The sequence below is a fragment of the Vanessa atalanta genome, chromosome 13 (genome assembly GCF_905147765.1).
Source record: "Vanessa atalanta chromosome 13, ilVanAtal1.2, whole genome shotgun sequence".
NCBI lineage: Eukaryota > Metazoa > Arthropoda > Insecta > Lepidoptera > Nymphalidae > Vanessa > Vanessa atalanta.
In genome coordinates, this window is record NC_061883.1 from 133,126 (window position 1) to 160,628 (window position 27,503).

The following is a 27,503-nucleotide window of genomic DNA, read 5'->3' on the forward strand; positions in this document are numbered from 1 at the left end:
TAATAATTTGTATAAACAAAAGTTAATACATTAGGGTACATTAAGTTTTCTATTTTCTAACGATCTAATAAAGGATTTTGGGGCAAACACAAAATATAATAGTACATTGGTGTGGTATGAAACTGTGTTGAGTTTTGTTATATTTGAATTACGTTATTTTGTAGTGACATAGTATATATATTCAAATCTAACAACACAAAGAAAGCTTTAAGTTTAAATTCGTAATAACGTACGTAATTATTTACTTTTAGCTCCTAATCAAATCTTGAGGAGTAAAGGAATAGAGCGCTCTTGTGTTTTTGATCGATTACGACTTGATTTGTAAATATGATAGGACTACAATAAACATGTACGTTATCTTTACTTATGTATTAAAAAGTGTTTGTGTTTTCATAATCTTCTGAAATAAAATTGTAAATTTTAAATATTATCTATTATATTTACATATTTTACATAATAACCAAAATCTTTATTCAAGTAGGCACATAAAAGCACTTTTGATTCGTGACGTTACTACCACCACTACAGGTTTCGAGCGTAGACTCTACCGAAAAGAACCGGCAAGAAACCTCTTATTCAAGAGGCTTAATTTTACTTAACGTTTTTATTATTTAGTGACGTAAGTAACTAATAACGGAATTACGTCTCAATAAAACAGCCACTTAGCTTCGAGTTCCTTGCAGGAAAAGTTGGAAAGGAAACGTAAAAGTGAAGATCAGAAGATTCATTAGGAAGATCTTCGTCTCCGGTCCGGACGCGGGAACTCCAAGCGAGAGTAACGCGGAGACAGCGAAGTGATCTAATCGTGTGTGATATTCCGATCTCGAAGACAATTTCTTGATATTATATCGTCCTCTCATATGTGTATTATAAGAGATATTTATTCACCGTTTCATAGCGAACTGTTTATTGAACATAAAATATATAAATATACAAAGTTAGCGCTTCGCATTATATATAATTTATTTACTTTAAAAGATGAAAGAGTTCCTCTTTCATCAGCTTAACAATTACGAGTAAAATAAATACATCGTAAGCAACCCAATTATTTATCAGTAATCAATAGTTTAACAGTAATGTCGGTTCATGATTTAGATACTCCTGATATTTAACGATCATTGATTAGGTTATGTAACTGCCTCGTTGGACTTGCAGCAGCCGGAAGTTTAGAAGTCGGTAGAGTTAACGGGCGGGTTTCAGAAATCATGTATTATTTGCATCTCGTATCTGATCATGTCCGATTACCGTCTCAACGGATTACGAACGTGATAGAACTTAGAGAAGGTGCATTTGTTTAAGCATTTGTCAAGTGTTTTTTTTTTTTAAATATTACCTTTATGTATCGTCCTTGTATGACGTCGAGGCCACCGTCGCACTACGGCTTTCCAGCGTGTGTCAATCCGAGATACATTATGAAGTGCCACAGTGCGCGACATTACTAAAAACATATTTTTAAAATAAACATACTACATCATTAAAAATGTATGTTTTATGTACAACAACACAAAAATCATGGACATTACAATATGTAAATCTCAACTAACGGTTACATTTGTAAATAACATAATGAAACAAAGACGACTTTTAAAAAAATGAAAAGAGATATTTAGTCGGATTGGCAAATGGACCACCTGATGGTAAGTGGTCACCACCACACCTAGACATTGGCGCTGTACTGTACTTATATGTTATATCCCTTCTGTCCATAGTTATACTAGTTTACTCACCCTTTAACTCCACACACACATACACACACACACATACACATATCTGATGGTGGTACTGACCCAGATGGGCTTGCATAAAGCCCTTTTACCAAGTAAAATAAATATTTATCTTTGCATTAATTTACATTAAATTTCCCGAGAGGGATAATATATACAATTTGATTTTTTATATCATCCTTAACAAAATGAATCCAAACCAGCCCCATCAAAAATTTCTGCTCAAATTTTAAACGCGTCTTGAGTTTAAGCAAACAACACCGAAGGACAATACCTACCGGATCTCAAAGGAAGTTGTTTGAACTGTAAGCAATAAGGTTCTGAGACTTCAGGCAAGACCGGTTTCTGGCAATTAGCGCAAGCACACACACGAGTAAGTGGGGGCGGCTCTTCAACTGTCAAATCAAACCAACGACGTATCAGGACATATTCAAATTACAAAGAGCTCGCACGGGTATCGGTCGACGTAGACGTTTATATGAGGGACAGACACACGAAGAAATATTCTCGTTACATGGTTGGAACCTTTTCGGGCGTGCGGATAAATTACCAAAATTTTATTGCAATTAGATCAATAGTTTATGAACGCAAGGCGGATAAACATACAAATATTCAATTTTACTCCTAAAGATAGATAAAGAACGGTAACTTTATTAATAGGGTTTGTTTTTTCCCCTGCCCTACAAACCTTTCATTTTTATATAAATATTTCCGTAAACAAAACGAATCGTAACCGGACATTATGATCATTATGACACTGAAGTGTAATTAAAATGTTTAATCAAAAAATATTAATTCAACTTATATATTAATTTACGGCGCTCCAAATGAAAAACAACAAATTATAAATAATGTAATTATGATCGAGTACTTATTTCGATTGAAGGACTCTCCTCACAGTCCGCTGGAAGGTCAGGCCTCTTTTCCGGCGGTATATACAACATCTTGTATTCGCAGCTGCAAATATTTTCTGCAAATATAACACATTTAAGTGCGTAAGAAATTTATTATTAGTATCGCTTTATCATATATCGATACCGAAAATATATATTTATTTTTGAACTAAGAGATTACACGGACGATGATAGCGAACGGCGGGTGTTACAGAAAAGACCATCCTAGAGCACAGCCTTAAGACATCTATACATAAACGCGATATCAGAGTCGCCGAGGCTGTGATCGAGCATAGAGCAGGGCCCGCTGGATTGCAGTAATTAGGATTTAAAAAAAAAACTACTATTTACAGTATGTTTATATATTATAAATTGTCATATATTATTTATTATGGACTATTTATATATTATTTTAAATTGAAAAAAAAATGTCAGTGTGGGCCACATCTTCCAAGAAGACGACAAGCTAGAAGTCCAGCGAAGATCTGCTGATGTTCAGTAAAAATATAAAATAACGACAAAATTTATAAAAATAAAATGTCAAAAACAATTAGTTTACAACATCCACGGGCAACTGTGAGCCCGTGGATGTTGTAAAGTAAATTAAAAAAAAAAGAACTAAGTGATTAAAAGCAATCCATTTGTTGACGCCATTCAGAATGTAACTTTTTATTTTAACCAATAAAACAGTGGATTTTATCCAAAACTAGGTCTTTGGGGATAAATCTTTCAGTAAATTAGCCTCTCCGGCAGTGATTTAGGTTAAAATTGTTCGTGTAAATCTTTCGTGTCTATTGAACGTAAAAGAGTTAAAAAGACAAATGGCTCGGACGTTGCGAGTATAATCGCCTGTTCGTTTAAAACTAAGCGCAATAAATATTTGAACAGATGGCGGTCCGAGCCGTTTGTTTCTGCTGATATCGATTTCGATGTGTTATTTTGATTTATAGTTTACAGAACGTGTTTCGAAATATAGTGTTTGTGGTCATTAATTCAATTATTTACTTACTATCCCAATTATTTCTATTAGTATATCAAATCTACTGGCTCACTCACCTGTTAAACCAAAACGCAGCGCTACAAATATGACTGTCTGGCAGTAGAATAATTGGCGACTGATTGGCACTTGGGCTTTGTACCGGTTAAAACCGGTTTCTACAAAGCTACTAGACTAAGTGATATCGATTTTGACATTTCCAAGTAAATGTTGTATCAAAACTTTATTCGTCATTTACTTTTTTACTAACTTAATTTCAATTCAACGTTTAGTTTTGTTTTGGGAAACAGTTAAGTGGTTATATCTAACCTCTTATTTCTTCTCGTTTACGATCATAGTCGCTGAATATTTCTTCAGAAGATTTCGGCTCCTGTGTCGCTACAGCTTGTTTAAAATTATTTCTCTGAAAAAAAAGTGTTGTTACGTAGGCTTCATAAGATTTAATAACAGTAGACACATTCTTAAAATACCATACTAGGATCAAATCACCAACTACCATAACAGAGTTAAGTGTCTGATTGATAGAATGAATGAATGAAATAATATTTACAATAACCGCTTTATTATACGTCCTATTACGTTCTGTTAATTAAAGTCTTAGTTAAATGCGCCAGATGTTCCCGATACTTATTTTCAAACCGATATAACTGTATTCAAATATAATGGATGCGGCCAAATTACAAATTTCAATTAAGTTAAATCTACGATACATGATAATAACGTCAAAATAAAAACATGGAGTTGCTTTAGTCCTTATAGTGTGTTTACCAGCCTGCCTAACGATGAAAAGGTCGCAGGTTCTATCCTGATGAATCGGGCTCTTGTCGTCCCTACTCCTAGCACAAGATATAGGCAATTATTCTTCATTAAAATATGTTTGTGATTGAGTTAAATATATTTCTTTTTCTTGGTATATAATTTTGACTGATTGATTTTTAATAGTGATCTGTTTGTGTTCAATGAATCCTAATAGGATTTTATTTTTCTTTAAACTATCTCATCATATCATCATCTCATCGTTTTAATTATTCGCGTCATTAATGTAGTTGCTGATTTGAAATGCATGCATGTTATTTTCAATTAGCCAACACTCGATGTTTCAGGAATTCGGAATAAGATAATACTGTATCCGAGTCCCACTCCGAGACTCCACGTTTAAATATCGTCACTGTGCGATACAAATGAATCATCATTAAAACTATGTATACAAAGTTTAAAGGGTGTATTCACATTTAGATTTCTAGGTCAACATTGCATTGTTCGTGATGGTATGGATGTCAATGTATCGTTAGATATTCGTTGCATGCCCCATTATTCCACCCTTAGTGCTCTTTAATAATAAGCCATTATACCTAATATACGTCGTATTATAACACAGTATTCATTGTTTCGCTTGTCTAGTGGCTAGGTTGTAAGGCTTCAAACCCCAAGGTCGAATCAACAAATTGAACCACCAATTGAAATTAGCCTTTACTTTAAAAAAATACAATTTTGAATCTTAGTTTATGCACTAGGTATCGTTTACGCTGTTACTCGCTATAAGCGCGTTGAGCTGTAGATCAAGCAATTAAACTCTTTCTAAAAAAATATAAGTGAAGTACATATGTACAATCTCGGTGAAGCTGGCGAGCGTAGGAACCTTCCATCTCCGGGTAACATTCCCGCGTTGAAACAACTTGATTGTATCGGTCCTGTTATACTATATAAGACTTTTAATAACGTGTTCCGTGTCCTCACCTGTGTCAGCTTGATTTTAGGAAAAGAGAGCGTTTCTTTATCTCCTATCGGAAACTCCACCACACCTTCCACACCCTGTTTAATAGAAGGAAATTTAATTCAATATATTATCGTGAAAATGTAAATATAAAGAAATAAAAATATTGACTCGATTCTCGATTTGTTTCTGATAATGTTATCTATGTACAAAGGAAAAAAATGATTTTTCTGGAAATTGTGACATACATACGATTAATACTAGCAACAAACATAAACTTGTTATTTCAAGTACCCGATTACAAAGGGTTTGTAACTCTTTTGTGGGGCAATGTTTGTACAACTGGAACCCAGAAAACGTTTAAAAATATTCAATTATAAAATTTTAAAGAATCGTTAAACTATTTGCTAAAGGATATTACAAAAATAATGACTGCTTAGCTTATCACACGTCTCGGGAATGAGAAGATCGCCTCCGGGCTGTTTCAAATAACGAAAATATATTTATTGTTATTGTATGAAAACAAAATTGTAAAAATGAACATATATATAACATATATCCCGCTGAGTTTCTTTCACCGGTTCTTCTCAGGTCCGAGGTATTAATTTGCGTAATGGTTTTGACTACCAATAAGCAATATTGAATTAAAATTTTTACTTTGACTTTGATACAAGTTATTTAGACCACCTGAAGGTGGGACTTGTAATCGTATACGCTGAAATGCGAGAAATTTGAAACACTAATTATTTCGTTGATGACGCTCAACCCCATCTCAGATGTTATTTCGTTGTACCTTTAATTACTATAACTTCAACTAATTGACTCGTTTACTGCACAAACCACAAACCAGAGCACAGCTAATTGACGTCTTGTAGTCCAATTACTGACGGAACATAAAAAGTGATAGAGTTTTGTGTGTTACTATTCTCAAATGTTTAATATCAGCTAAACTTAACTAAACTAGTTTTTTTTTTTTTTTAACCTTTATTTATAAGAGGGTTTTGTCAATAATGACCATGTCACCCCCATCGTTCCAAACTACATCAACCTCTTCTATCTAAATAAATCTTAACTAATTTATATAAATGCCTAGCCTCTCTGGAGGTAGGTGTGGCCAGGATACTATTAAATATCCCCACATTGTTTACATTGTATTGTGGATAATGCAAAAAAAATTGTTTACGTTCGGCTTCGATACGCACACACTCCACTAACACATGGTACACGTCTTCTAAGCGGTTACATACTGAGCACAATGGAGAGTTGACTTTTTTCAAAAGAAAACCAAAGCTGTTCAGTGGAATATGACCAGATCGGAGCCTATGGGCTATGATAATATTCTCCCTACTTATACGACTATCGGCAAACCAAGGTCCACGTGACAAATTAGGCTGGATGGTATTGTACCATATTCCTTTGCTTAAGGCTCTTTCATCAAAATGCTCTTTCCATTGCTTCCAACACAAATCTTTCAACCAGCCAAGCAACTCTGAAAAATATGGCACACAATGTAAATCTTCGCCTTCTATCGTAGTATTTCGGGCCAAAATATCGACCTTTTCGTTTCCTGGAATGCCGGTATGCGAAGGTATCCACTGCAATATTACATTTTTATTATGATTCATTAATTCATACATGGATTGCATGATTGAATAGGCTATCGGAAGGCATCGAACAGTCGAGGCACACCGAGCCACATGTTGTACAGCGCTTTTAGAATCCGACAGAATTACAATGTTTTGACCTTTAATATCTCCAACATAAGACAAAGCCTCTGCTATAGCTATCAATTCCGCTCGCATAATTGAAATGGTTGGTGACATTTTAAGACAAACTTTACTGTCGTTCTGAACATCATAAAAGGCAGCACCTACACATGAATGGTCTTTCGAACCATCGGTAAAAATTTTATAAAAATTATCATAACGATCCTGTATGAACCGATTACACAAAACACCTAATGAAATCGGATTATAATGACACTTTGCTCTGGTGACATAATCAATATTTGACTGGACAGCTGATCCAAGATCCATATTGCTGACCCAAGTTGAAAGAGAAAACATTTCTAATTTTTTACTTTTAAAAATAGGTTTATTTCGTAAAATTTCATGTAACTGAAGAAGCAGAGGTTTCTTTTTATGTCTCCAAAAATTATTATTAATCCGTTCTTCTAAGCTGTCTAACAAAGAACAAATATCTTGACTGTTTAACGATTTACACTTTAATAAAAATTTTCCCGCCAAATATTTTCGACGTACACTTAGAGGGGGTAAGTTTAGTTCCGATTCCATCACATTGATAGCTGTAGATCTGATAAAACCACCGATAATTCGCATACATTGATTTTGTATAACATCTAATTTGTTTAAATGAGTTTTACTGCTGGTATCGTAAAGAAAACTAGCATATTCTAGTCTACTCCTCACAACGGCCATATATAAACGTCTTAAATGGCAAGGATGTACACCCCATCCAGACCCTGTTAAAACTTTAAGGATGTTCAAAAATTTTGAAGCTTTTTCTTTAGTTTCATTTATATGTTTAGACCAATTCAGCGACCTATCCAACCACATTCCTAAATATTTAACGTGGTTCACTACCTGAATACGTTCATTTCCCAAAGTAAGAAATATAATATCCCGCTTATATCCTCTTTTAAAAATACAAACTTTACTCTTAGTGGGAGATATTTCTAAACCCAATTCCAAAAACAACCGTGTAAGAACATTTAACGCAATTTGTAAGTTATATCTACATATCTCTATACTTGAACAGATAGCATACAGAACAAAGTCGTCTGCATACTGGGACATAAACACACTATCAACTTGCCTAGAAATGTGTAAAGTTGCTAAATTAAAAAGAATTGGCGAAATTGGATCTCCTTGCGCCAAACCGCGGCCCGTAGAACGACACAAATAACTGTCATTTACTTGTAACCTAAGTCGTCTGTCTATAAGAAAATTCCAAAAATATCTACAAAATTTAAATCCAATCCCTAAATCATTAATAATTTTAAGCAACGTTAAAATATCAACATTGTTATATGCATTGTCTATATCTAGAAAACATCCCACTGTACATTTTTTATCAGAAAAACCTATTTGTATGTTTGTCACTAATGAAGCCAAATTTTCATAAGTTGAATGTCCTTTTCTAAAACCCGTAGTGTAATTTGAAAAAAGTTCTCTTTGTTCACAAAACCATTCCAAACGTCTGTTAATAATGTTATGAAATAGCTTGCAAATGCACGACATCATTGATATCGGACGCAAAGACGACACAGAACCAACCTCTCGACCGGGCTTGGGTATACCCACGATATTAATATCTCTCCATTGATTTGGAACAAAGCCGATTGCAAAAAACCTATTAAATAGATCTAATAGTACTTTTTTCCGTTATAAGGTAAATGTCTCAGCATACAGTACGGTATCGCATCATAACCGGGAGATGTATCTTTAGTTTGTTTTAGAACTTGCATTAACTCAGACATGGTGAAAGGCACGCTAATAACTGATTCGGACGAGGAAAATACGGGTGGTTGCGGGGAGACGTAATCAGGTGTAAGACATAATAATAATTCATATGCTAATTGTTTCGGAATCTGACTCTTTGGCTCTCTATATCCTTTAGTCCATTTCATTTTATTCCACATATCGCCCGCCGTAACTGTGTGATCCACCGCGGACCAATAACTTTGTCTATCTTTAGAACTAGCTTTTCGTATACGATTTTGTGCCTCGCCAATTTTTGTTTTTAATATGTCGAAATTTGTTGGAGTAGGATTTCTTCGAAAATTTGCTAGTGCAAGTCGACGTTCCGCTACAATTTTTGATAAATCTGAAGACCAATAAGATTTGGGGACAAAACCGCAAGGATTTTGATTTATTTTAAGATAAGGAATATGTAAATCGGCCGCAATGTTTAAATAATCGACGAATATATTATAAGCAAATTGTAAATTATTTTCTTCGGGAAAATTAGAAAACAAATTATTCAACAATTTGGTATAAGATACCCAGTCCGCTTTTTTAAAGTTTCTATTAGAAATTGGAGGTTTGCTTTTGGTTAAAAAACTAGATAAAACTATTATTCTATGGTCACTGCCTAATGTTTCATTCGTCACATCCCTCTTAAATTTGAGCGCAATATCTCTGGACACAAAGGTAATATCCGGTGATGATTGTTGCAATATTCCGCCAACTAACTTTAATCGCGTGGATTTTCCGTCATTTAACGAAACGAAAGCACTATCTAGAAGGGCATCAAAAATTTTCATCCCTCTGTTATCGTTTTTATTAGACCAATTAGAATGATGCCCATTAAAATCACCCATAATAATAGTTTTCTTAGTGAACAATGAAAATAATTTTATCCAATTATGTGAACAAGTACGAGCCAATGGCGGACAGTAAACAGAAATAATGTTTTCAATCGCATCGCAATTTAATATTTTTATATGTAAAATCTCAATACCGTCATTACTTCCACCCAAGTCGAGGTCTGTTATGTTACCGATGTGCGCTTGGATGGTTTTATGCAGTACTACAGCAACACCTCCATATCCGTCATTACGATCTTGTCTATAAATATTATAATTAGAAATTTTTAAAAAACTCCCTATTTCCAACCAAGTTTCACTAAGGACAGCAATATGGATCCTATCTTGTAGTAGAAAATTTTCGAAAGCTATTAACTTAGGTCTTAAACTTTGCGCGTTCCATTGTGCTATTCTTACTCTTGTAACTGAATTATTGAAATGATTATATGTTACTGAAATATTCAAATAATGTCTTCAAAAATGGCCAATCACTTAAATTTTCAAAAACTACCAATACTAACCATTCTACACATAATTTAATAACATGCCCAACTTTATCCTTAAAATTAAAACCTCGCTTAAAAACAACCGCTTTCAGTCTTTCTAATAATTCGCTAAAAGTCACCTCACGATCCTTGCTCATTTTAGTATTACGCTTACACTTTCTCTTCTCCTCAGTAACGTAAGTCTCCCGATACTGTTCTGACTCTGAGTTTGAAGACCACCAACACTCGTCTATGTCATTTTGACTTCTTGCATTTTTTTTAGATTTCTTATCTTTTGAGTTATTCTTTTCTTTCTTCTCTTTATATATATCATCACTGTTATTGATTACTTCTTCTTTAACTTTTTCTACTGTTTGTACATGTATTTCTAAAGGCCAAGAACTTGAAAGTGTGGCTTTCGGCATCACTGTTTCAGTCTTCCTTGCTTGTTGGGATTCATTTTCTGGAGAAACATACATTGACAAAGCTTTTCTATAAGTACACCTAAATTCTGACATTAATTCCCGTAATCTTTTTTCTTTTGCAAATACTGGGCATTTCATTTTTTCTAAAGACATATGGTTTTGGGAACAATTAACACATTTAAATTCTTTAATACTACAATTTTCATGAGGGCCAGTGCATTTTGGACAAACTATATTCTTAGAGGAGCAAAAGCGAGATGTATGACCCAACTTCCAACATCGTGAGCATTGAGAGACTGGGAAAATATATGGTTCTACCGAAATCTTAAGTTGATCCACAAATACGTGCGATGGCACAACTGTACCCTTAAATGCTAGCCTCGCAACATCACAGGGTATCCACTTCCCATCCACATCACGTTTTTGCAGCCATTTAGCAGACACCATAATACTTGGTTCTGGACATGTTATACTTTTGAAAATATCCTCATTCTCAAGTTCCAAATCCACCCCCTTTATTACTCCATAAGACACGTTAATATCAAAAACGCGCTGACAGCGCCAATCCATATCATGAAATCTTTTACAATTTAATATTTTGTTCGCTACTGTTTCATCTTTTGCAGTTACTCTGATTTTATATGGACTTAAATATTTAATTTTATTTATTCCAATAATTCCTTCTTCTTTAAACAACCTAGCTAAAGCAAACTGTTTATGTATTTTTTCCTTGCAAAAAATGTAAATATCCACTTCTTCTTGTATTTTAAGACGCTTCTTTTCTTTTTGACTCCTTACTGTTTCAAACTCATTCGTATTTAAATCTTCCATATCTTCTTCCCGCTCCCTCTTATTTCTCACTCCCTCAAATTCAATATCCTTTATTTCATCAATCTTTAAAGTCGAATTTTGCAATATCTCCTGATTTAACATTAACTCTTCGTCTACCGACTCATCACACATATTGTGTATTTCATCCACCATTCCACTGGGACAAGAGAATCTGGATTCAGGTGTTTTTTGAATTGACTCAGATTCACTCATTTTATTAATGGTTCCTTCCCGCGTGAACCGTCCACACTGCAGGTAAAACTGATAAGGACCGGACGGGTCGCACAATATGCGTCCGCCGGCCCGGTATTGTTTTTAACTTCCTCGCGCAAGTAATTAGCTAATGACACGACCGTCTCATACGATTACCGCCGTGAGACCAACTAAACTAGTTTAAGTTGAAGTATTGTAAGTCATCTAGTGGCGAAAATAAAGTAGAAGGTATAAAAACTACTATTAGTATAAACACTTATTTATAGTAATAAGTGTGTTATTGTGTATCGCCAAATCGAATGCAAAATTATACGAAGATTTAAAGTAAAGCTTTACAGATTATTTTTAATATTCAGTATTCGACACTAACCTAACTTTTCTTAAGTAACAAAATAATTATATAAATATTAATAAAAAAATAAAAATTTGTGTCCATTTGTCAAGCACGAGCAAACCACATAATATTGACATTTCAACTTCATCGCAATTGGATTAAATCACATCGCATTAGACTGGGCGGAAAGCAAACGAAACGAATTAATTTGTAATTCAACACAGGGACCGGAGACGACATCATTACTATCCGCAAACGCGATACGTGCTCCTTTAACACCTAACTAAGGGTTGCCAAAAAAAAACGCTCTCTTAGCAGATATTCACCGTAAGATCGATAGTTATAAAGAATAGTTTTTAGATCACTTTGATTGAAATTCGCGTTCCCATATTCCTCTTAAACTTAAGGGGAGATCTATAAGACCATGGTCAGACCGGCTGTTCTAGGATGACTAAATGACACTTGCATGTGATGAGATGAGAATGCTGGGAGGAATGTGTGGTGGATAGAGTAAGGAATGAGTACATAAGAGGAAAATTGAAAGTGACACCGGTAACCGAGAAGCTATCTGGAAACCGGTTGTCTTGGTATGGGCATGTTATGCGGAGGAATGAGGACCATGTTGTGAGAAAGGATTTGAGAATGTATGTGGATGGATATAAAGGTAGGGGATGAATTGTGTGAAAGACGATATGGTTAGAAAGAATGTTACTTGTGAAATGACGTCCGACAGAGAAGTATGGAAGAAGATGACATGCTGCACCGACCACAAGTGAAATTGGGATAACGGCAGGATAATGATGATCACTTAGATTGAAATTATCGTTGTTATTGATCAATTCAATCACGAAGGTGCTCCTTTCACGTTAAATTATTATCGGCGTATATTGTATGTATGAGTGAGTGACTCTCGTGTTCAAAAAATGTCTTAGTGTGTGTGAGACGACTAAAAGTAAAGACAGGAAAATATACAAATGAGATTATATTTGTTAAGTTGATTATATAAAACGAAAAAGAATTGAACGTGGAGGGAGGCGAATTCGGGTTTATAGACGTATTTTGTTTGTCAAATAATTAACAATTTTTAATATAAATCAATTTTTGAATCTGTTAAATTCAACTGGACTTCACTTTTCGACATACAGATACGATTAACCTACATTCCATACCCAGTAAATATATTTATTTTTCGATAGACGAATTGCAAACTTGAACTCGTTCAGTATTATATTATTCATTGTTTTTCAGTATTCAGATCATCAAAGTTATTAATTTAATAAAACCGTAATATATGTATATCGTTTGACAACCCTATATAAAATAGGTAGCTTCATATAAACGATTATCGTCTCGTCTCTCTATTCACTAGGAAAATGAATTATCAGTAAGTCGCATTACTACTAGAACGTTTTATATGACATCCATTAGAGGTCGTATCTCATTAATTATTCAGTTTTATTTTTGCACACCTCCATTGGAAAAGTGTTGAGTGCACTTTAAAGGTGTTTGACTCGTAGCTTCTTTGCTGAACTTAAATCTGATTACTTTATAAAGTACTTTAACATTCGTGCCTTTAATATTTAGAATGTGAGCATTTAAAAGACAATTTATCAAAGAGAAAATAATTAAATGAGATGGTTAGGAGTTCGTTAGAATAAATAATTACTGTTAACAAAAGCCACATACTTATCCTCTATTTAATTTTTAAGAGATGGCTTTGTTCAGCAATATTACAATTCCAGACTTCATTGGCATTTTCATGGATCGCCAAAGCAGGTATTAAAAATTTGGTGTCAAATAATTTTGCGGATTATTTTTTGTCAAAATATAAAATAATTTATAAACTAACGCTTTTATAAAATTTATTATTTAAAAATTATTAAACGTGCAACATTATATGTACTATACCCTGTTCAAGTTAGCTTGATCTTTTTGAAGGACGGGCTAGTGATGGGAAACAGAAAATATAATATATATAACAGACGATGAAATGCCTAATTCAAATTAGAATTCAATTTTTTTTACCTTATTTTTCTAAAGAGAGTTACACCAGCTGAAGAGACCCCAACGACTAGCCAAAGAGACCAAGACCAAAAGGACCCTCCGTTTGTAACAATACCTTAATAATGATTTTTTATAATCGATATTTGTAACAGTTACTGCCTGTCATTCGTGTCCCTACCGTACGACTGATATAACATTGTACAAGCGTCTATTATTTTCAGTGTTTCTATTTAAATTTTTCTTTGAAGCTATAAAAAGTCTTAAAATTTTCGTTTAACGCTTTAGGGACTTTTGTATTATATGTATTTTTTACAATTTTTAAAATCATTAAATTAAGGAAATGATATGTTTGTCATTGCAAAGTTATTATAGCACTATTGAAGCAGTAAGACATCCTAAGGACCATGATACGCGTTTAGGTCATTAGCAAAAATTGAACAATCATTACGTGTGACACATTAATGACGAATATGAATAGTATGGGACCCAGATGAGGACCCTGTATGGCACAAAATGCATAATAAAAAATGAATTCGAACATTTCAATTGTTTGAATATAAGGGGTTAGCAGTAAAATACTCCTACCCCATTATATTCAAACAATTGGCTATTGTTACCGGAGCATGGAAGATAAACAGTAACTTTCTCTAGATCGAAATGAAAGTTAAACAATATCGTAGCAGCGGTGGCGGCGACTCGGGTGAGCTAGACTAAAAACAATGTGTAGAATCAATACTCGGTCTCCGTGTACGCTGTGTATTCATTGTTGCTGAACTGTCCGAGAACTTATGCCTGAACAACAATGAAGCGCTACACACGATGAGGTTCAGATACAATAATAAACTATCTCAAGATATCGTGAGATTTATTTAATTTTTAAAACCATTAAATCGTTTCAGAAGAACATTTGTTTCTGTTAAGTAATGTATTACTTTTGTTACTCAAATTAATTTTATTGTATAAATATTTAAGTTATTATCTTTATGTATAAATATTATCCCATCAAAAACATAAATGTAAAAATGAGAGCCAAGTTAAATATTATGATATATACCTTGGTTGTTGACTTCAACGACAAAAGAAGTGAGATCTAAATTTTTGCCAAGTTAAATAGCCCTTCTGAAATTTATTTATAACTACATAAAATAGCATTTCTTCTTATAACTTGGGATAATATATTGTTGCCTAAGGTCTGACTTGGCTAGTTCTCATATAAGAATGATATTATAGCCTTCGTAAGTTCTAAGCCTTTATAAATGAATTATAAACACAAATTAAGCACGCAAATATTCAATGGTACTTGTCTATATATGAACTCGCAATATCTGGTTAAGATTCCTGTTTTCTAGTGACTGGACCATCGCAGCTCTTAATGTACGTATATACTAACTAAGCAATACTGAGCTGTCCTCCATTCTTCTTAGATGTTCTGAGTTATAATTTGTTATTTTAAACACAAACTACAAGTAGTGTTTATAAACATATAAGAACTAGCCAAGTCAGACCTTAGGCAACAATATATTATCCCAAGTTATAAGAAGAAATGCTATTTTATGTAGTTATAAATAAATTTCAGAAGGGCTATTTAACTTGGCAAAAATTTAGATCTCACTTCTTTTGTCGTTGAAGTCAACAACCAAGGTATATATCATAATATTTAACTTGGCTCTCATTTTTACATTTATGTTTTTGATGGGATATCACTACTTTTTGTATATAAATTATTAATAGGTACTTATTAATAACAAAATTAATACCAAATGGTTTTTGTTAAGCTATTCTATTTTCCTACGTTTACGGGGTATAATTGTTTTTTTTTGATACGTTCTTATTTTTCTTGTAGGTACCTCTGAAATGTTCGAGTGAATTGTCCATTCAGTGTCCGGATTTTTTTTTACGCGTTTTCTGTTTATACTTAATTTGGCCAAGTAGGGGTGGTATAACGTGACGCAGACGGTTGTACTCTACAATAGAGCTCTCTTGTGTCTTGATTTGAATTGGACCTAAATTGATAAGATGTACTCCATCTAAGGTTTTAACTCTAGAGAGGCCAACGTAAGCCTGCTCTTTACTTAATATAGAGGAGCCTATGTCGAAAAGAGCACCGTCAAGGCGAAGGCCTTGTAATTTGTGTATAATAGTAGAATATGCTAAGCAAATAGAGAATTATTCCTTTGAACATATATGTACATTACTTAATATCTGTAACTTGGTTTTGACTTCTAGTTCGCAAATTAAATTATGTTTAAATTGAATTGTTATTTTACGTGCGCTATTGCTGTTATCGACGTCCCCAATGTACCTTCTCTATTTTTCCATTGGACCCATTCATCAGTCCTTTGCTGACATCAGCATGCTTGCTCGATACTGTTCTTCCAAGCAATAAGGATCCCCGTTTGTAGCGCTAGAGTACAAACTTAAATCATTCCAGTTACGATATACATACTCTACTACAATCTCACGAAACCTATTTTATTGTTGTATACTAGTATACTCAAACAAAAAATATGCAGTCGAATAGACTAGGCAGTTTCCATCGGAAGGTGTTGAAATAATTCTTATGAGCGCGGTTGCCACTCGCTCAGACACGTCCGCGGTAAGGTTTAATCGCAACGCTCCTAACCCGCTGCTCCGGCGTCGCGTCGCGCGCCGTGTACCGAAATGCCTATTATTATTATTTTTTTAAGTATAATTATTTGGCACCATTGATGTGCGCTAAATGCTAGTTAATAACGTAATAAATACGAAAGTCGGCTATACTCATAAGTACTAAAACGGAAATATTTGGATTTAAAAAACTTAAGGGTAGTATTCAACTTGTTATATATTCACGTGAAGACCTTTAAATCCACATGAAGACCGGCTGTCATAAGTTTTGATTGCTGGTTCTTACATAATTTTTTTATTATTACAGTTATTACAGGAACTAAGTATATAAGTCTTCCTATAGACCCAATAAAATGAAAAATTATAATAAAATGATAAAAAATTACCAGTTTCAGATTTTTTCCTTTATATTGGCCTAATTATCTACCTGCATGCCAAATTTGAACTTTCTAGGTCACCTGGAAGTAGGATATAGTTTTGATCTATAGGTCAGTCAGTGATAAAAATGACGATTTTTAGACGTTAATATCTAAATAACCATTTGAGATGCGTTTATGAAATTTGGAAAACATATGTATCTCGCGAGTCTCAATATATGAGCCAAATTTGACACATCTATGTCAAATAGTTTTTGAGTTATGAGGAGGTCAAAAGTGGCTCCAAATGGTTCGTGTAATATTACACACGGTGCTACTAGCCAGTTCTGTTACTAGAACTTGGCTGACACGCTACCGCGTGTCTAGATACTTGTGATATTGTTCGGGGATAAAATAATAATAATTGTCCTTAAATGTTGTTCTATTAATCTAGAGATAGTCTTCAGTATAGGACTCATCTGTTACGACGGTTCTTCGACAATCGACATACGTTACTATTGACCAACTAACTGGTACTTAAATCTTTTAATTTTTTGAAGCTGTTTCAGTAGGATCAGTTCTTTTCCAGATAATCTCATATCTGAAATTACCCTTCAACGATACTTTCAGCTTAAGATATATCTGATGGTTATGATATTCACCGTAGCGTTTTTTGAAATATAAAGCGAGCGATAGTTTATCTTAAGATAACATATTATAGTATTTTCATCGTGTGTCACGCGTCGGGCGAGGCGAACGGTATTGTTTTAAAATATTTGAATTTTTGTATTGTTCGTATCAATACTAGTTGACTCGAATATCAAAAAATAAAGGAACATTATTATATGGCTTTATATTCAACATGATAACATGACGCTTCTATTATGCTTATAAGAGTTCGCTTAAATAAAATACTTTTTGATTTTGACTAAATACAAGCATATTTTTATTGTATTGTTTACCTTTTTTTGGGTTTTAGTGACAGTCAAGGCATGGAAATAAAGGAGAAAACATATACTTACAATTATCTTACTACGGGACGCTAACATTATTATACTTCGTGTACCGTTATAAAAATGTTAAAAATACATAAAATGTGATGGAGAAGAAAACTTCCGTCGGAAAAAAATGTTCCTCATTAACAGATAGAATGACGACGGAAACGGAAGGCGTAGCCGTTCTACTGCCACTGCGAAGAAATGCGACATCGTGGTTCGTCTTCTTATTTCAATAGTATATTTATTTTTCGTTAAAACAACTGAGACAGAAATTTAGCAATATAATAAATATTTTAGTAATAATTTAAAATACTAAAAATAATAATTTATTATACAATCCTAAACCAAAATGGTATTTCTTTGTAGATAAGATTTTATGCATAGAATGTGTACTGTATTTACCGCAGTTTTAAAATATTCGTTTCAAATTGTATTATTATTCACCGTTTATTTAGTCTGTAATCAATCTCGGATTTCACAGTCGCTGGTCTTGACATTAAAGGAAGTTAATGCTCTCGCAACTTGATAGCTGTCAATTGCGAACGAGGACGTAAACGAATCAGGGTCCTACTGGGAGAAACAGTCTAAACAGTAAAAAAAAAAAAAAAAGTGAGTTCACAGGCGTCACTTGTGAATGAATCGATCCCCTTCTGGTCTTTTGTTTGTTTTACTATTCGTGTGTTGGTTTGCTGTTTTGATTAACGCTTATGTAGCTTATGTGACATTCACCGGTTTTTTTTTCTGGACAAGATGTAATTCCTCCGAATCTTTGGTAGTTTTTAGTTTAAATTGCAATAACTAGATGAAATGCTTTGTAGGGTAAACTCGAAGCGCGCGATCAGTACTAATATTAGCACGATAGCCGAGTTTTTATTTTGCATTATCATTGTAGCTAGTTAAGATGATCAGATACCGAAACTTTTTTTTATGGCATTGGTTGGCGGACGAGCAGATGGGCCACCTGACGGTAAGTGGTCACTACCGCCCGTAGACAAAGGCGCTGTAAGAAATATTAACCATTCGTTAAGTCACCTATGCGCCACCAACCTTGGGAACTAAGATGTTATGTCCCTTGTGCCTGTGATTACACTGACTCACTCACCCTTCTAACCGGAACACAACAATACAGAGTACTGTTATTTGGCGGTAGAATATCTGATGAGTGGGTGGTACCTAACCAGACGGGCTTGCACAAAGCCCTACCACCAAGTTACGGCAGACCGAGCTACGTGCGTGCAATTGGTTATTGTTTTAATTCCAAATGTTACAAATATCCACTAAAGCAACGACATTAAAACCCCACTAAAGATATAGGCGATTGATTCTGAAGATATGAGGTTAAAAGTTTTGAATCTCTATTAAAATTAAAAATAGCACTATAAACGCCCACCGCTATCATCGGCCTCTTCTCCCTTTACAGAGAAAGATACATAAGGATGATAAATAATGAAAACTCATTCTCATGCTTAGTATCAGTGATAAATTTATACAAAATTATACTATGTACAACCATGGAAGAATTATTAGTATTCCTTGGTTTTATTGGAGGTTATAATTTATAATATATATCATCAGCATCATAGTAGTAATAGATTTGTGCCAGCTAATTAGCGTCAAATTACTAAAATAGCTATTTGATAGAAAATGCGGTAAACTAAATAACATTTATTAAATACCATTTTAAATATCAATCATAATATTAATGGTTTTGTAAACAGTTACCTAATCACAACGCAAGTCATTAGCGTCGCGTCCAGTGAATGAATTACACGTGAATATATTTATAGTAATTCGTAAAGTAAATATAAAAATTGCAAATGAAAGAAAAAAACATCCGAAAAGGATCATTCATCAACTAATGGACTCGTTGCTCGGACCGACTCGTGTAAGACAAACGACGTCCTTCGATCACTCCGAAGCTGGTCAAACTACTGAACGTATTTGGCTTTTTCTTTACCAAATGTCGAAAAAATCTATTATTTTGTGCTAATTGCTAATAAAATGCTACTACTATCAAGTAGCATAATATGTAAAACTTTAGCTATCTACTAGAGCATGATACGAAGACTAGTGCAAAACTCTTGATCAATGCAGTACTACAATATTAATCCACGTGACCATTATTGTCGCGGCGTATTTAAATAGGGAAAATAAAGTTTTGCAAAACCTCTTCGTTTTCTTTAAAGCATAGTTAGGTGAAAGTACAAATGCCACCTGATGGTAAGTGGTTACCACTGCGGATAGACATTGGCACCGTCAGAACTCGCCAATGCCGGGGACGCCGTAGAAATTAATATTGCCTCTTGGGCCTGTAGTTAAACTGGTTTACTCAATCACTCTCCTTTAAAGCGGAGCACGAGTGTGTAAAAGAAATGATGAGTAGGTGTTATCTATCCAGACGGGCTTGCGTAAAACCCTGCCACGAAAAATAACAAATGTGTTCAAATCCTAACAAATATGGTCGTAACATTTATTTTTATTATTTTAACACAATATAAACAACGTATAGGGTTTAACCCAAAAATCCGTTTTTGAAAAAATTAGAAAACGAAATAAAGTTTGATAAGCAGATCGATGAGTTAACTCATCAATATGCGCCAAGTGAACGGAGATTAATTCAAAAGTTATCGAACCAATAGCGTTAACGAATAGTCAAACTGTAAATATTTCAAAACTGGGCATTTAAATAAGATATCAATAAACAAAAAACAACCTCCAAATATAATTGAAACATTTCAAGCGAATTAGATTGTTATAGAATATTTCGAATTGGAAACGGCATTTATATATATATAAGTATTTTTTATAAAGTTGTAATGGAATAGGCGTTTGTCTTATATATCACCTGATGGAAAGTGTAGATGAAGACGAAGGTGGTAAATTTAAGGATGTACTGTAGACAGTAGTTGGACATACAATTATTCATGCTGTGTTAAATTCAAGTTACAAATGTTATAGAAACGCGAAACAAAATCGCGCGCTTTGCAGTGCGGTCTATAACTACTAGTTAGCATTACTAGAAACTTGTATTGAAAGTGTTTCAGTTATCACGGTTTGATTGAACGTACATATGTAAATGTAAATAATACGTTCCGTTGCGACAAACTACCATTTCTCGAAGTTTGGATCGGTTTTACTACAAGGATTAAAAATAGTTGGCTGTACTCACAGAAACAGCAGCGTCGATAACCAAGTACAAAGGTTTCTGCGTGTGCTCGACGTTGGCCTTGCGAAGGAATAACCGGCGATGGCAAACTTTCTTCGCTTCCAATACGACCTGTTAACATAAATTATTCACGGGATTAAAGTAATGGGAAAACTTTAGTATAAAGTCTTCCAACTCTTCCCCGACGTCAAGATAGGAAACGAACTTTGAATGTTTTATAAAACAATTGATACAAAATCAAAATTTATCTAAATCGAAATTTTCTTTTAAAAGCACTTTTGAATCGTCATGTCACAATATTAAAATTAAATGTAAAGATTCTAGATTCTACCGAGCCAGCAACCCGGTATTAACTTCTTTCCAACACTTTTATTAGAGTTTATGTCAAAAGAGAACAAATAAATTTATATCACATCCCGCCAGGAAATCAAAGAATACTAGTCCATGTTTTTTATTATTAATATTAATACTAGCTGTGCCCACGACCTAGTGCGCGTTTGAATTTAATTAAAAGTTACTCCTTATTACATCAGCTATCTGCCAGTGAAAGTGCTCTCAAAATCGGTCCAACCGTTCAAGAGATTAGCCAGAACAAACAGACAGATAGACAAATGTTATTTTGGTATATGCACCATGTATACATACATATTATGCATTTAGTAAAAGGCGGTTATTTTAATATTACAAACGGACACTCGAATTTTTTTATATATAAGTAAAGATAATATTTTATTGAGTAATAGTAATTCTTCTTTTGGGCATGGGATTTAAAGTAGACCAAGCTACAAATAAATTTGGAATTTTATTATCTTATCTTAATATAGAAACGAATGCCGTGCCTCAGGGAGGATGTTTTCACCCTGCGAAATCGGAAACTAGGTGTTATTAGGTTACCTTTCCTCCTCCTTTTACTGTTTTTTTTCAAAGAGATCTGGAATATACACAATATTGTGTATATATACATAATAATGTGTATGTGTATAATATATATTGTATATTCGTATGTGGTAAAGTTAAATATGTAACTGTAATAGTTCAAATGTTGTAGATATGACTTTAGAATCTGAGAGCAGAAGCTTACGAGAAAATTACTTCGATTTTAGTGGAGAATTATGACTCAGAAGTACCTCCTGGAATTAAGTATATATTTATTTTCATTTTATTTATATAGTTAGGTTAATTCTATAAATTCATATTATTTTAGTGGAAGTTGTATCAGACCCGATGTTCATTTCTTAGAAGCTTAGTGTTCAAAGTATCCACCTTTAAAATAGTTTCTGTACCTGTACCTTTAAAATACTTTTATAACGAATTTAATTTAATTTAATATCTTTGGAATCAAATACTTATTTATTATAAAATGCCTCGACTCGTACTGAATAGAATTTGTTTCTTTTTCTACCCCGTGTACTACTATTGTAGTTCTGAGTACTACACTATACTACTTCAGTTTTTGCAGATAGTGTTAGAGCTGGAGAATGAGATAGGCTAGTTTTTAGTATCGCGTGTAAAACCTACATTTTTTATTGATATCTCCCGCGGGCTGTCTCTTTCAAAATGCCCGCCGTGTCCGAAATTCTTTTAGTTGAACGTCACTGTTCTAATTTTGGTCAAATTTATTAAAGGCCGAAGCGTTATTAATCAAAAAATATTTCATAAAAATACATTAACTGTATCTGATAGGTTGTATAAAAATGAGTAATAATAAATCTGAACCAAGATCGTGAGCGAGGTCGTTCGAACGATATTGAAAAAGTTATAACGACGCGTAAAAGGACAATACATTTTGTGTATCGTTGTGGAAAATTGAAAAACTTGTAAGTAATGCTTGTGTACATGTTAAATATTTTTTGTTCCTTGACTAAGCCGAGAGCAACAACCATGGCTATAATGATAGTAAATCGATACTGTTTTATGTATCTACTTTTTAATTTACCTCAAACTACTTTCCACACGAGCCAACATATTATAACTCAGTGGTGCCGAACACCTTGAAGCTTATAAAATTTTGTTTATAATTTATTACCTACCCGTGCCGTAAATAAAACATCGTGAGGAAAACTGTGTGAAATGAAATACAGCGTCAAGCGATAATACGCTCAGCCGCATTAGAGCTGCGTGATAGAATAACCTCCAAATCTACACTACAAGAGGAATTAAACAATCAGCCTTTAGTCTAGCAGTATGTTATATACATACTGCAACTTTAATTCCAAGTGAAATAGCAGAGGAAAACATACGAGAGAATATTATAGAAAATCAAAAGGAATAAATTTTTTTTTCAATATCTCCTGAAAAAATGGACAAAGTGAGATAATTGAAAAAGTTATTGCAATTAATCCGATATTTTAAATTTCAACATATCTGTAGTATCTGATATATATCTGATATACTGAAACATAACTGAATTTTCGTTCTTACCATAATATCTACTTCTGAATGGCCTCTGATTTTAAATTGCTCTGGTGCAAAAGTTACTGCTACAAATTCTTCATGTTCTGGAATAAAAAACTTAATTTATGTGTATAATTATTCATTTCTTGTTCAGAGGTCAATAAAATCACTGTCTAATATTATCAACGATACCAATTATTTTAACGATCATACTATACGAATAACTTATAATTTTAAATACATTATAAGAAATTTATTTTACCCATAGCTGGCTCCCACTTGACACTCGTTGGTAGCGGAGTAATGTTCGTGATTCTGAGTCGACAGCACGAAGTGTCTCTGAGAGTGAGCGTTGTGCTGGGACGAAGCACCGCAGAGCCGCGGGGGCTGTTGTCCAGCCCAGTATCTAAAGCACATCCTTCACCTGTATGCACCCAAAAGTCATAAGCATAAAAACTTGAAAACTCTTAACCAAGCAGAAAATTTAAAAAAATAGGTCTTTAAATCGTCTTTTTACAGATAAACAATCTAACTGAACTAATGTATACTATTTGATATTAAAAAAATCATTTAAAAGAGGATTAATCTTTTTGTGCCAACTGAAGATGAGAGTCTTGCAGCTTACAACGAAATAAAATTAAATCAAAACCATAGGTTTCGAAATTCCTAAAAAATCTTCTGAATAAACGCGAAGTTTCGCGGGAGACCCACTGGTTCTCATTAAAATAATAATTATTCTTATAATAAAGAATACGAAACGCGCACGCCTATAGAAGTAAAGAGTGGCGCTGGAGAGGAGCATGACGGCATAAGAGAGCGTCGTAATATAGTATTGTATCGAGTATGTTACATGAGACGCTAGAATCGCTGATGCAGAGAGCCAGTTCCACATGCGACACATATCGACGAGTCCTCATCAGCAGAATATAGTTTTCGTAATTACTTATAAATTAATATTAATGATTCAATATCTGAATTTAACATTGTTCGGTACTGTCCCAAATTAGTGTAGTTTAAAAGTCAGTTTAGTTTAATTAAATTAATTATAAAACCTTTGATTTTTTAGTCCTACGGCTGTAGAAAACGTAATTAGTATTATTATTAATTAATGTTTATTACGTGACATGACATACTTTAATATAAAAAAACACAAGTATATTTATTTATCGTATCAGTGATATAACAGCGCACTACCTACATTCTTGTCGTTTATCCCCATAGCAAGGTAAAGCGCGCAAAACGAGGCGCGGTGCCAACACTCGGTACGCGATCAACGAAGCTCGCGCCTCCACGCCCGGAGCTGCTTCCGGCGTGCCGAAGCGTCGCACTTGTATAAGGGTCGCCACGCATCCATCTGTCTGATTACAAATAAAAAAAAACTAATTTATATAAAAAAAAATCAAGTTGTCCTTTGAAGGCGCTGAGGTACTAGAGGCCAAGTAATATTAATCATTGTTCATATCACCAATGCGGCACCTATCCTGGGAACTAAGATATTTTGTTCCTTGCACCTGAAGGGCTTATTTAGTTTTCGATTTGAAAAATATAAAGTAATGCTTGACGGAGAAATATCTTCATGTGACTTTTGTAGCTAAAGTTTTGGTGTGCAATAAAGAATACATAAATAATAAATAAAAAGGACTTGATATCATCCTTTCATCTCTTTACCACGTAACGGGTACGTAACTAACAGAATGGAAAATTTATTCGAGTGCTCTCGATACACGAATTTTAGTACTAAACAATTCTCTTTGATTCGAATACAAACCATCGAAGTGTCGAAGTAATAGTTGAGTTCTCGAAAGAATATTAAAAACACAACAGGCCAAAGAGAGGTCTCGTATTGCACGAACATTAATCACTGTCTCGTCGGTTTAGATAATTAGGTTAAATTAAAATTTCGGATTGAAATTCATCATCGTTTACTAATCACGAAAGAGAAGGTGCACTCTGCACCTATGTTTGCTAACATACTCGCGCAGTCAGCTAGACATTCTTGAGAATGTCCGCTGCATTTGAAATTGGTCACGAGGCCTTAAGTGATACCATCTATATGCTCCATCAATTTTACTTAAAACTCACATCAGGGGCTGTGACGCTATAAAACAGTTGCTCTCGATGTGAGTGCTGTAGTGATCCACGTGTCGGCGTCAACAAAGAACAGGTACAAGCGCGACTGTGACACGTCACACAAGGGAGTTGGTCTCTGCACGCGTCAGCAACACCACGCTCGCCCAACCAGCGGCAACATGTAGCAATCCATTCAATCTGACACAGAAAGTTTACCAATTTTACCACAAAGAAAGTTTACAATTACAACATACAAATGAGAAATAATATTTATATTTTCTGACTATATCTATATCGTTATAAACTCACGTTACTTAAATTAGGATGAAAGATATGTTTAAAAGGAATAAGCTTTATTTTCAATGATTTTGTAGAAAATTCAAATGTAAATTCACATTGATTGCTTACTTTCTTTTTGACATAATACGTCACTTTAATTTCAATTTTGTTTAACGAAGTAATTGTTGTGTACAAAATAAGAGCTATAAGAATTCACTTACATCTTCATAGGTGTCATTGTGTACGGTAAACTCGGCGGTGACAGTTACACCGGGAGGGACCAACCCGAGCCATATAAATGTGGGCGTAATCGAAGGATATCGAGGGTAACAATATTGTTCTATAACAGTAGTCACTGAGCATTCTTTATCGTGTGACGTTAACCTAAAAATGACAAACAATATCCAAATAATGCCAATTGGAAACAAAATTAAAACACAGTATTATACCAGCAGTGAGAGTAGGGTTGAGTAAAAAAATTAAAGCTTGCTATCCCCTTGGTTTGGTTTGAATGGTAAGTGAACCAGTGTAACTTCAGGAACATGAGTCATAATACCCAGCGTAGACTAGAGTATATTCCAATGCTGCGCAAAGGTTCGCTCCTCTTGAGAAGAAGGTTTGGAGCTTGTTCCACCAAGCTTCTTCAATGCTGTTTGGTGCATATGGACACGTGGTAGAATTTCAATGAAATTCGACATATCCTGATCTTTTCATGACATTTTCCTACACAACAGATCTCGGGATAAATTATAAACAGGAGTTAAGCACATGGAAACTCAGATAGTTTACTAGCCTTAAAATAAAAATATGTTTTTATTTAAAAAAAAAAATGGTAGGTATACGTTTGGTGAGTCCGTGTATTGATTACCTTATGACGTCAGTAAGCGGGGATTTATGGGAAAGCGGAATCAATAAAGTCGTGGAAATTGGTCGCCCGGGACTCGTCTTCATAGGAGGTGGGTTCGTTAACATTTCCCAGTTTGTTGTAATGCTCGATACACCGCTGAGTTGAGTTACATGAAATTGTGTGGCTACCATCTTTACCCTTAAAGAACAATTGCGTATTTATTTTGTATTTAAAAAAATATAATTACTACTTGAATTTTATTTCAATTTTACATGAACTTTATATTAAACTGGAGAGGAAAATAAGAATATTAGAGATTTCTTGATAACAAGTATTACTTTTATTAATTAAAAATAAAAATTATATTAAATTACCTTCTTGAATGTGGCAGCCGTATATAAGACGGTTCAAGTGTGAATCTGACTGGAGCTACTTCCCACCATACTTCCATTTGCCCGCACACCACCTCACATGTTTCGCGAGACCAAGCCTTAGTTAGAAATATGTGTATCAACAAACAAAAGAGATTTATACGTCCGTTATGTTACCATAATAAAAGGATAATAAAAATCTTTTAATTTCCAGTATAAACCGCGCCACTATAGCAGATATATAGGAGGAAAACGAACAGAAGAATGACACATGAATGTTTTTCTTGTAAAATCGATTAAATTCAACAGAGCTATTATCTATTTACTCTATACGAATTACTTGTATCTCTTTGATGATGTTTTTGTATTGGATTATATTAAACGCGACTGAAATAATGTCCTTGAAACAAATAAATACAAAATGTTTCGTAACTTTATCAATTTCATTTATGTTACTATTTATTGTAT

General features: G+C 33.9%; 1 protein-coding gene across 1 annotated transcript; it reads right to left on the bottom strand.

Moving 5' to 3' along the window:
* Window positions 1-3,918: 3,918 nt before the first annotated feature.
* On the bottom strand, window positions 3,919-26,855 carry LOC125068311. The gene is made up of 9 exons (XM_047677417.1): window positions 26,686-26,855; window positions 26,039-26,201; window positions 25,551-25,736; window positions 24,667-24,826; window positions 23,731-23,892; window positions 23,496-23,572; window positions 21,078-21,185; window positions 5,352-5,426; window positions 3,919-4,017 (listed from the first exon to the last, which is right to left on the bottom strand). Exons 1-9 carry the CDS (start codon window positions 26,853-26,855, stop codon window positions 3,919-3,921), a joined length of 1,200 nt encoding a protein of 399 aa, XP_047533373.1.
* Window positions 26,856-27,503: the final 648 nt, after the last annotated feature.